The sequence below is a fragment of the Candida dubliniensis genome, chromosome 2 (genome assembly GCF_000026945.1).
Source record: "Candida dubliniensis CD36 chromosome 2, complete sequence".
NCBI classification, from domain to species: domain Eukaryota; kingdom Fungi; phylum Ascomycota; class Pichiomycetes; order Serinales; family Debaryomycetaceae; genus Candida; species Candida dubliniensis.
The window spans coordinates 1,877,946-1,890,142 of NC_012861.1; the positions used below are offsets into that span (position 1 = coordinate 1,877,946).

Genomic DNA, 12,197 nt, shown 5'->3' on the forward strand with positions numbered 1-12,197 from the left:
TACGATCAACTCTCATGAAAAAAAAAAAACACCACCATTTGCAAAACCATTCCCAAAATATATTTATAAACACATTACAGCATTACAAAGAGAGAGATATCTATATTTAGAATAAACAACACCACAAGTATGCTTAAATTGATTAGTATCAAGATGATGATTGTGAATCGGGTAGCTGGATAATAATCAACAAGCAATAGTTCCTGAACTTGAAAATATCGAATAGTTCCAAATGTAATGGTCAATCCACTCAATATGGTACACATGGCTCCAAGTGGTTTACCCAAAGTTTGAATCATGTTCAGTAAATTGGAATCACCTAATGTATTGGTGTTGGCTTTTATCTCTAAACGATAAAATTGTAAAAATCCAATACTAAACGTTAAAAATACTAATGCAGTTCTAATCCATGATAGAAATGTTCTTTCATTTGCCATCTTGGAATATTAAATGTTAGTATTATTGTTAACGTATAACAAGCAGATATATAACAATAACAAATGTATCGAACAAAGCAAAAACAAAAACATGGAATACAAGAAAAGGCTTTGATGCCACACTTTTACCGCCCCCCCATGAAATTTACGTACATGATCTCGAGCAACTGATCCGTGGTTTTTTAAAACTATTTGAAATTGAAACAATTTAGAACAATGGGTGAAAATTCTCCATTTATTAGGTATTTCCTCTTCTTCTTTGTTATCATTTAGGATTGTTCCTCTGTTCATTATTGATAGGTTTTTTTTTTTTTTTGGTTATATATTTTCTTTATTTTTGAAAAGGAATTAGAAAAAGGACTACTATATAAATAGTAAAGGAGTTTAACTCCAAGAAATCTACATTTTACAATTTACTCTAATACATAATTGTTGAAACAGTAACTGAGTTGGAAAAAAATTATAATTACTGTAAATATTTTATAAATCCAACACGTGGAACAAGGAGTAAAGAAAGAAAAAAAAAAAGCTTAATTTTGCAAATACATATATATATGGTAGCGCGTAATTATGTATTTTAAAGAGAGCTGGAAAAAGTGACATTGTTGATGATGAGTAGTTGAATTGATTATAGATTGAACAGTCAAGTTAATTTAAGTGGCTAGGTTGCGGTATTTTTAGCTTTTGCTTAAACTAGTTATATCTCCCGTTCAAGTTTATAGGATCAAATCTGGGAGTGTTCCATGTTGAAGGTTGCAGCTGATAAATACACACAATCTGCGGGTAGACACATTCTGTTTTGGTGATATTCTCTATATATATTTATGGCTGCTGGTGTACTAAATCTGTTGAAACAATTAGCAAGTCTATATGTTATGCCCTGAGGGATAACATGTAGAAGTCATTTATATATTATTGCCATATAAGAACGGGCAACCCAATTGAGTTGCCCTAAAAATATTTTACTGATTATTCTTACTCTTGGATAGTGCAAAAGTATTATACACATATTGACTGCACAATGAACTATAGGTGGTAGTAGTTAGTAAAAAACGCAACTAACAATTCTATGTCATTGGTGGATTAAGATAATTTGCATTACCGATAGGATTCTGAATGTGTGAGAAAGACTGAATTACGTCATAAAATCTTCTCTAGAGACTAGTCATCAGGCACCTACTAGTTGTATAATATTTGACAAGTAGAATTCTAATAAAAGTTGCTAATACATTAAAAGTATTACTTGATGTCAGAATCAGCTACATTATACCCTACTAATAAGAAAGGTAATACTTTCAGTAATCTGAATCAAGTTAGTTCTATGCTAGGTAGATGAGCTCTATGGGTTAATGAGAGATTTAGTTTTACATTAGTTTACTCAAAATATTTTCAATTGAAGTGAGTAGACACAGTTGTAATTAGTATTGTGTGTTGCATACTTTTTAAAGCCATGTGCATGTAAAAAAAAGTCTGCAAAAAAGAACTGTTGTGCGCTTCGTAAGAAAACTTTATGCAACATTGCATTTTCTCAACTGGTATTTGCAAGAAAGCCTTCATATATTTTCCTCCTAATTTTCCACTCGTCTATCTTATTAACCGACTAGTTCACATATTTTTCTTATTAATTCATTGTTCTATTTTTAACAGAATAATGTGTGTATTAAGGTGGTGGCCCGTTCTTAGGAATAATAATAATTAGTTACCTTTTTCTAGAAGTATTCCTCTTGTTGTGGTTACATGTACGTGTCTTCGTTGTATTTCAACCTCCTTGCCATGTTGTCTATTTTTTGGTTATTTGTATCTATACCAAATTGAATTCTTAAATGTGTAGTATAAAAATTCAATAAATTTCCCATGAACAAATGGATATAAAAAATTTCAATAACTACTTAATTTCTTGCAGCTTGTAGGTATTTACAGATCATCACCATAATTTCTTTCATTATCCATGTTATAGTTCTTCTCTTATTGATTTAATTTCCTTAAATGCAAAAAGTCAGTCAATTTTCGAATATACTATATCAAAATCTTGTTGGTTGCTTCGTATTTCCTTTTTCAATTCATTAATCTTGTTTAGCATCAACTGGTTATCATCCAATGCTTTCTTAAAATTTTCAAAAAAAAAACTCTATCCAATTGTGCATCCCTGGTTGCAAGTTTTTTGTTTTATATCCCTTATTCATCTCCTTAAACTCTATATTTTCAACATACCTTCAATTCTTCAATCATTGTAGTTGTTGATTTTTTTGGTAGTTTTTGGATATCTAACCGACCACAATAAATTGCAACCAAGTTGAAACTGTTTGTTGGTCCAAGATCCTCCCCAAAAGAAAACTGTTGACTAAATAAATTATAAGTTTGAAGAAAAAAATGCTAATTTTGGGGGCATATTTATAGTGAAAAAGATTTGTTGAAATTGTTTGTTTTATCCTGGACGCACAACTAACTTACTAAACACAAAACTCAGCCAAGAGCTAGTGAGACCAGAGAGTATACTAAATCTGGATAGACAGATGAGAATCGGGCATTGCTTGTGCAAATACATAATACTGTAGATTTATGCTATAGAGAATAGGGTTTGGTGGGTTATTGTAGTTGACAGCGGAAGTTCAAGGATATTGTTCGTTGCATTGTATCAGTCTGAATGAAACGGAGTCTAAACTGAAGATGCAACGACTACTTCAAATCCAAGTTCGTCTTTGCAAATAGTCTTTGGTTCAGCAAACTATGTTAATTTAGTAGTATTGTTTGTATAAAATTTAAGTATTGATGTATAGCTACGAGCAGTTCTAAATATCAAATCCACCTATAAAAATGGCCCAGCAGCTGTAATTTGTAGTATTCAATAAACATTCCTTTTTCTTAATTGTGGTGCTTGTGAATTAATAGCATCAAAATAGTAATCATCTAATCTGCTTTCGTAGTATGAGGCTTCGTAATTAAATGGCTTCTTGTCAATCATTACATTTTGATATTGTTTACCAATATAATAGCAATACCTTTTAGCAATTATGGGGTGTTTGCAGAGACTTTGAAATTCTAAAACAAGCATCGAATCCAATGTTTTGCAATACTGTAAATCTGAGCCAGTCAACTCATATGGGATACCGGATTTGTGTCGAGCAACATGGTTCACAATGGCAGCAATACTGTCGTCTTTTAAGTAGTCTTCAATCAATTCTTCAAAGTAGTTGAAGATAATTGTCGTAGCTCTATGAATATTCAATTGTTTGTACAAGTCGATTACAACTTCTAGAGAAGAGAACGTGTAAGGAGTTCTCATACAGATTGCTTGTCGCAATGCAGATCGTATGATGTTTACAACATCACACTTTTTCATATAGTAGCAATCGTAAAGATAAGTTTTGAAAGGTATAGAAGCATCCTGGGTGTGTTCATATAGCCCAGGAAAGCCTTTGAATCCTGATTCAATTAACAAAACTTCCTCATAATCGCTCAAACTAGTACCACCGTTCCACTGTTCCCAGGCAAGTTTAATTTCTTTCTTTACTTGCATTCTCAATTTCTGAGTTTCTCTCTGATGGTCTAAAAGAGCCTGCAGTGGCTGTTCTGGAGCACTTGTTTTCTGGTCCATTTGGTATGGGGGAGAAAAAGAAGTGATGTGTTTTGGAATAAACTGGTGAAGAAATTACACCAAATATTTTGTCCGACGCGTAGGAAAACAGAATTTGGAAGTTAGAGCCAACTTAAAAAATTCGGCTCATGTTATGGTATAGGAAGCAAGAGAGATATTACAATCAACATTTTAATTTTGTTACCTTTATTTCAAAATACTCCAACAGACCATTATCATTGTTAAAAGTTGTGTGTGGGAAGATTTCCCAATTTTTGTTTCGTAGTTGCAAACGAGAGGACCGAAAAAAAAAAGAGTTCTTCATTATTGTTCACTTGTTCTTTCAATAACCTGTGAATTTGTCAGTGTCGAAAGGGATACATTTTAAAAAACTGTGTATAATGTACCACCACCAATCAAAAATATCTACAGAATCTGGGCAGATTTGAAAGCATGGCTTTGTTTTAACTCAAAGTATATTTAACTAAATAGAGCAGAGGTCATCTTTTTTGTGTTAAATACAATGTATGGCCATTGTATAACCAGTTACTATTGGACGCAAATATACAAGAGCAGGTAAACAAATCAGAAACACACATTCAAAAGCAAAAGAAAACGTTTATACGAAATAAAATATATATGTAAGTAAATAATCAATTAGCCAATTCTTTTCTTCTTTATAATTGTATTTAAAGAAAGATTTTTTTCAAAACTGAACTAAGACCGAAAATAAATAGTGAAGGGTAATAAAATAGAAAGAATTAAACAGGGGACTTCTAAAACAAATTAGCAAATTAGTAGTAGTAATAAGTTCTCTTATTATCAGAAAGGTAAACAAAAAGCAAAATTAAAATGTGTTTGTATAAAAACAAACAAGTGATCCTTATTATATGTCAATGTGGGTAAAGAATAGGGGGTAACAGAATGGGAGGGGCAGGAAAGGATTAATATATAAATCGATAATAACAATTCCTTTTCATTTTCTTTTTTATTCTTCTTACATGAAAACAATTGAAATTAATCCAATCAATAATCCATTGAATAATGTGAATTTGATGTGATTTCCTGAATTTGCTTGATCTGGTATAGTTGCTGTATTGGAAGATGATGGTCCATGAGTGGAGGTTGAAGAACCTGGTTGACCAATTGATGAAGTAATAATTCCATTACCTTGTCCACTACCAGAACCTGAACCTGAACCATTGTTATTGTTAGAACCAGAATCACTTCCAGATCCAGAGCCAGAGCCAGAGCCAGAGCCAGAACCATTACCTGAACCACTTCCAGAGCCAGAGCCAGAGCCAGAGCCAGAGCCAGTACCATTACCTGAACCACTTCCAGAGCCAGAGCCAGAGCCAGAGCCAGAGCCAGAGCCAGTACCATTACCTGAACCACTTCCAGAGCCAGAACCATTACCAGAACCACTACCAGAACCTGATCCGGAACCATTGCTATTGTTGGAACCAGAACCATTTCCAGAGCCTGAGCCAGAACCATTATCTGTGCCATTGTCAGTACCAGAGCCTGAACTACTACCTGATCCATTACCAGCACCACTTCCCGATCCTGAGCCTGATCCATTACTAGAACCGGAACCATTGTCTGAGCCAGAACCAGATCCATTACCCGATCCATTGTCTGTGCCATTACCTGACCCGTTACCGGTACCACTACCTGATCCATTACCAGCACCACTTCCCGATCCTGAGCCTGATCCATTACTAGAACCGGAACCATTGTCTGAACCAGAACCTGATCCATTACCCGATCCATTGTCTGTGCCATTACCTGACCCGTTACCGGCACCACTACCTGTCCCTGAACCTGAACCATTACCTGAACCATTATTGGAACCCGAGCCTGACCCATTGCTGGAGCCACTGCCTGAACCGTTATCTGAACCTGATCCATTATTGGATCCACCACCATTATTAGAACCTTCATCTGTGGAAGTAGAACTTGGAATATCCTTAGTAGTAGTCACACCACCAGTATTAGTAGCAGTATTTGTACCTGTAGCTCCGGTATTGGTGTTTGTATTTATAGCACCAGTGTTAGTATCAATGTTTGTACCTGTAGCACCAGTGTTGGAATCAGTATTTGCATTTGTAGCACCTGTATTTGTAGCACCAGTGTTGGAATCAGTGTTAGTGTTAGTAGCACCAGTGTTGGAAGCAGTGTTTGTACCTGTAGCACCAGTGTTGGAATCAGTATTTGTATTTGTAGCTCCAGTGTTGGAATCAGTATTTGCATTTGTAGCACCTGTATTTGTAGCACCAGTGTTAGTATCAGTGTTTGTACCTGTAGCTCCAGTGTTGGAATCAGTATTTGTATTTGTAGCTCCAGTGTTTGTATTTGTACCACCAGTGTTGGTATCAGTGTTTGTACCTGTAGCACCAGTGTTCGTATTGGTGTTAGTGTTAGTAGCACCAGTGTTGGAATCAGTGTTTGTATTTGTACCACCTGTATTTGTAGCACCAGTGTTGGTATCAGTGTTTGTATTTGTACCACCTGTATTTGTAGCACCAGTGTTGGAATCAGTGTTTGTACCTGTAGCACCAGTGTTGGAATCAGTGTTTGTACCTGTAGCACCAGTGTTGGAATCAGTATTTGTATTTGTAGCTCCAGTGTTTGTATTTGTACCACCAGTATTAGTATCGGTGTTTGTATTTGTAGCACCGGTGTTGGTATCAGTATTCGTATCAGTACTACCTGTATTAGTTTCCGTGTTTGAGGCAGTATTATTGTCTGTATTAGTAGCACCTGTGTTGGTATCAGTGTCATTGCTACTATTGGTATTGGTGGCAGTAGAAGACTCAGTAGCTCCAGTGTTAGTTTCTGAGCTTGTGGCAGTATCGCTATCAGTAGCACTAGAAGAGTCTGTAGCACCGGTTTCAGAAACAGTTGAAGAATCAGTAGCACCAGTATTGGTATCAGTAGCTGTGGAAGATTCAGTAGCTCCGGTGTTGGAATCAGTTGAAGGTTCAGTAGCACCAGAGTTAGTTTCCGTACTTGAAGCAGTATTAGTATCAGTAGAACCAGTATCTGTTGCGGTTGAAGAATCTGTAGATTCACTATTAGTATCGGTGCTAGTGGCACTAGTGTCTGTGGCAGTACTAGAATCAGTTGCACTTGAAGTATCAGATTCAGTAGAATCAATTGGTTCATCTTCGGTTGATGATTGACCAGTACCAGAACTACTTTGATCATCAGTTAAAGTGGCTGAGGTAATATCAGTTGAAGAATCTGTAGATGATGATGGACCTTCTGTAGATGATATCTCACTTGAAGACGATTCTTGGGAAGATGAAGGGCCCTCAGTAGAAGAAGAAGCTTCGGTTGACGATTCAGTAGAAGAAGAAGCCTCAGTAGATGAAGATGGTTCGGTTGACGATTCACTGGAAGATGAGGCTTCAGTTGATGAAGATGGCTCTTCAGTTGACGACACAGTGGAGGATGATGATTCCTTGCTAGACGAGGAAGACTCTTGAGTAGAGGATGTTTCACTTGATGAAGATGGTTCAGTAGATGATTCACTGGAAGATGAGACTTCAGCTGATGAAGATGACTCTTGAGTAGAGGATGTCTCACTTGATGAAGATGGCTGTTGAGTGGAAGATGTCTCACTTGATGACGATGGTTCTGGGGTAGATGAGGATGGCTCTTGGGTGGAAGATGCTTCACTTGACGATGATGATTCTTGAGTAGATGAAGTATCACTGGTTTCTGATGCAGATACAGAAGTAGCACTGCTTGATGATTGTTCACTAGTTGAACTTGAAAGACTTGATGATGATTCGTCAGTTCCAGGGGATGGTGGCACGTATTTACAGTTACATGAGGCTGGAACTGCACTATTTGGAACAGGTCCATTGTATCTGACTGAACCTAGCAAAGTAGTTGGGAGACCAGCACCATCATCAGTAACAATTTCAAACAAACTTGGATTATAACCAGTACCAATTTGGAATCTCTGGGAAAGCAATCCAACGCCTAATCCTCTCAAAGTAAGGACCCCTGATGACGAGTCATATGAATAAGCTGGTTGACCAAGAAGTGGAACACTAAGCAATGGAAGAGAAATACCGACCTTGTTACCATTCCCAAATCCTCTTATGGTGTATGTGGCCGGCAAAGTCACAGGTTGAATAACAATTGATGAGGCACTATCAGCTAAATATAATGTTTGGGTAGTGGCGATTGGCAAAAGTGAACTGAAAACATAAATTGTTGAATCTCTATCGGCGGAAATACACCCGCTACCAGTAATTGAGGTAAGCTGTTGGTAGGCGGTACCAAATAAACAGATAGATCCTTGATTTTCAATGGAGCCAGTAGGGAAACCAAGATTAGCCAATGCTGATGTTCTTTTGGTTTGAGCAAGAACCAATAACCCATTGTTATGCCAATCAGCAGCAGTGATTGAGAAAACTGGAGGAGCAACCCCCAGGGCACTCAAATAGAATTCACCATTATTTTGGAAACTGAGACCAACAAGGTTATAAATTGGACCAACCAAACTGTTTAACGCATTAAAACTAACAATACCATCGTTTTTGATTGAGTTCAAAACCCCTAGTAATTCAACTTGTAATCCAAGAAGAGGATTAAGTCCAGTGATATAAAACCCGGCATCTTGTTGCACTGTTAAAGTACCAACCAAAGCAGAAATAGCATTGTCAATGATTGACCAGTAAGCACCCGAATGAATGGTGATGTCACCAATTGAGAGATTGATGGTACCTCTTGTAACTTGATTTTGGTATACGTCAATAGCATTAATTGCATTGAATAATACAAAAAAGGGCAAGAATATTTGTTTCAATAACATCTTCAATTATATTTTCTTCTTTCTTTAATATTTGTCACCTAATGAATAAATTTATGAAACAAAAATCAGGAATTGATGAGGTATTATAGATAAAGAATAGAAAATCATTAATAAATAAAAGTTTATAGGATATTTATACTTGTATTTATAATCTCTGGATATGGTAAACAAAAATATAGAGATATTTCAAAAGGATAGTAACATCTAAATAAAATAAAAAAAAAAAAAAGAAAATCTTATTGAATCGGTTGGTTTTGCTTCCATTATTCATTGCATAAGGTTTGGTACAGTTATAAAAAAAAACAATTATTGTGGCATATAAAGAAGTAAAAAAAAAAGAAGTTTAGTGGCACTTCAACCTTGTTGTTTCTTCTTTAGTTTTCGTCTATTGTTTTATTAACTTTAGACGGGATAATATGTTGAAGCATGCCTGCCTAATTTGCATCTATCTATACCAATACTACTCCCGCTTGTTGATAATTACGGATCACATAAATGTCTTCTAAGTTATTTCAATTTTTTCTTCTGTATAAACACAAAAGGGTTCAAATTAGGAAATCATTTTTACCAATCTAGAACTGAAATTCAGCAACCTAATTCCCAAAAAAAAAAAAAAAGAGACTAAAAATAATTGATCAAGAAAAAGAAAAAGTACAATGTACATTTACGTACTGGCCCAATTTACTATAATTAGAGAGATGATTACTTTTTTTTTTGGTTAGGATAAATGTTCAAGAAAGAGGAGAATTTTGAGATAGGTTGGTTAGTTCGTTTTTGCTAACAAATTTTTTGCAGCTTTTTTTTTTTTCTCTCAGGCAAAAGGGTCGTGGTAGAAAAAAATTTATGAAGCCAAGAACTAAAAAAAAAAAAAACAAAAAAAATAATAATATTAGACAATTAGTTTTAGGGCATTATGCCGCTGCCAAATGTTAAAATAAAAGAGCCTTTCGTACGCTCAACATTACAAGAATCTCTATATTTTTTGAGTAGCTCAGTGTTGCATCCTTTCAGAATATTCAATGCACATTTTTGCAATGCAGACGACTGGTTTTGAGATTGTAGTGATGATATGAGTCAGCAGTTGTAATGAAAATAAGTGGAATAATATCAATTTCAACAGAAAATATATTGAATAAACTTTCTTTAAGAATTTTTTTATCAAAACTAACGAAAACATTAAATCAACAAAAAGTGAATAAAAGCTTATAAAATTAAACATTCATCTCAAAAAAGAATCAAGTGGGAAGGGAAAGGAAGTTTAAAATAGAATAAACTAAAAAAAAAAAGTTATAGAATTTGATTAGGTTTTGCAATGCATTTTTTTTTTTTTCATTTATTGGTTTTTGCTTAAACTGAGGTAATTAAAGCATGTTCTGAAGAACTTTAATAAGTATAAAATAGAAACACGCCTGAACTAAAGAACTAAAGTACTCAACAACTACATGTGATTGAGATATGGTTATGAACTCAACCCCATAATTTACACTCGATTTTTGATTTTAGTAAAGAGAACAAAACCATAACAGCAATTGAGGGTGTTAATTTGGTCACAAAGTCTTTTTTTTTTCAATACTATAACAATTTCATCAACTGTTTTTCTGCTAACAAAGTAGAAATATCGAGTTTTTAGTGTCTCTTATTCAATGGTTTGATTATTAGTCATACAACAACAATTGACCATCTTGTGCTTTTGTCAAATTATGGCTCCCATTAGTTGTGGTTGTGGTGTTGCGATAAAGCTAAACCCGCATTACACAAAACCCTGAATAAAATTTTGTTCTCTATTTGTTGGAAATAAAGTAACAAGAATAATCAATACGGGGGTATTGGGTTGGGTAAAAATAAAAAAAAAGTTTAAATTGTAGGTGAACAATTTTTTTAAAGTCAAAAAATCAATACTTCCCATTGCTGTTTCTTTCCTTCTTTGGGTATTGTTTTATTGTTTTTGCTTTAGAGGGGGGTGGCACTGTTCTCTTCATGTTGCGAAAAAAAAAAAAAAAAAGGTTTTCTCTATTTTGCACGGCACGTAATTTTCTTCTACTACTAACCCTAACAGAATTTCTTATTTAGGAAATAGACTATAGAGAAAGACAAAAGCATCCAAAGGTTAAACTATAAACGATAAACAAATGATTGTCCTAAGACCACAACTCGATCTGTTTGATAAACCTCATGTTGTTGTACAATCAAGGCGTAGTGTTTGGTTTTTCCTTCTCAAATAATTAATTGTGGAGTCACAAATGTCATAGAAACAAACACAGAATGTTTCACCGTTCCAACTGTGAAGTACTTTTTTGTGGTGGCATCATTATTACCACTACTAAATTAGTTATTACAACTATATATAGTCCAAAAATGGGTTTCAATTGCACCTCGGGTGCTGAATTGCAAAGACTAAAAGCTTTAGGTTGTTTCTCTTTTGTGACTACGCTATTGTTGGGTCTTCTATTAAACTTCCCTTCGACACGCTACCATAATAGTTTCTCTACCAAGCAGTTTAAACTAAAAAGTTCACTAAAATATATTTAGCGCATACAACGTATTCGTATTGAAAATATTTATAGCTTTAGGTTCTCCATAGCCTCCCTTGTGCAACCTTTTGGTGATATCATTCTCTTCTCTACATAGTATTTTTTTGTTTTCATTAGTGATTATCATAACCTTTACCCAATTTTGCAATGGCTTTTTTTTACCTAATGTAGATTTAAAAAAAATGACTAAAATATACCAACGTCACCATTAAAGCAGTGAACAATATGGCTCTAGATTAGTTGAAAATTTGTGTTCCAAAGGATATGCACCACGAACATCTAGTGAGACGGATTTGTTGAGCAACGTTAAAGAAGTGAAAAGAACTCTTTGCTCATGTGATATTATCAGAATAATAATAAGCTATGCGTCTTCTTCTTTATTTGGCCATATTCAATACACAATAAGAACATTTATTCAATAATATTTTCGTTCTAAAAATGAAGTATGGAATCCACTGCAATTCTTGAGATTTATTTGCTACATCAGTAGTAATTATTAATAGAGCTCTATAATAAGATTTACATGTTTGTTTATCTATTGCCAAACACAACCAATGAGTAAAGTGGTAAACAAAGATCTTCTAAAAAACCTTAAAAAGGGATTGCATACTTGGAGATAACAATAGTAACACACTATCACTACGAAAACATAGTTTCTCCATTTAACTTTTTTCTTCAACAACAACAACAAATGTAAACAAATCAAAGAAGAAGAAGCAATAGTTATAAATAAATTATATCACCGATATTCTAAAATTTGAGTGATTTTTTTTTTTTTTTTGCGTTCTCTGTTGTAATTTTTCTAAAAATTTCACTTCAATGTT

General features: G+C 34.4%; 3 protein-coding genes across 3 annotated transcripts; all 3 read right to left on the reverse strand. All coding sequences in view use genetic code 12, as the record gives it.

The window, feature by feature from the left end:
• Positions 1-74: 74 nt before the first annotated feature.
• CD36_23260 (hypothetical transmembrane protein, conserved) lies at positions 75-728 on the reverse strand (the record flags this gene model as incomplete). The annotated part of the gene is made up of 2 exons (XM_002418755.1): positions 75-437; positions 591-728. 2 exons carry the CDS (start codon positions 726-728, stop codon positions 75-77), a joined length of 501 nt encoding a protein of 166 aa, XP_002418800.1.
• Positions 729-3,279: 2,551 nt separating this feature from the next.
• CD36_23270 (conserved hypothetical protein) lies at positions 3,280-4,032 on the reverse strand (the record flags this gene model as incomplete). Its single annotated transcript, XM_002418756.1, has 1 exon — positions 3,280-4,032. The coding sequence occupies one exon, from the start codon at positions 4,030-4,032 to the stop codon at positions 3,280-3,282; it is 753 nt and encodes a 250-aa protein (XP_002418801.1).
• Positions 4,033-5,008: 976 nt separating this feature from the next.
• Positions 5,009-8,842, reverse strand: CD36_23280 (GPI-anchored protein of unknown function, putative; the record flags this gene model as incomplete). The annotated part of the gene is made up of 1 exon (XM_002418757.1): positions 5,009-8,842. One exon carries the CDS (start codon positions 8,840-8,842, stop codon positions 5,009-5,011), a length of 3,834 nt encoding a protein of 1,277 aa, XP_002418802.1.
• Between the last annotated feature and the right edge of the window lie 3,355 nt (positions 8,843-12,197).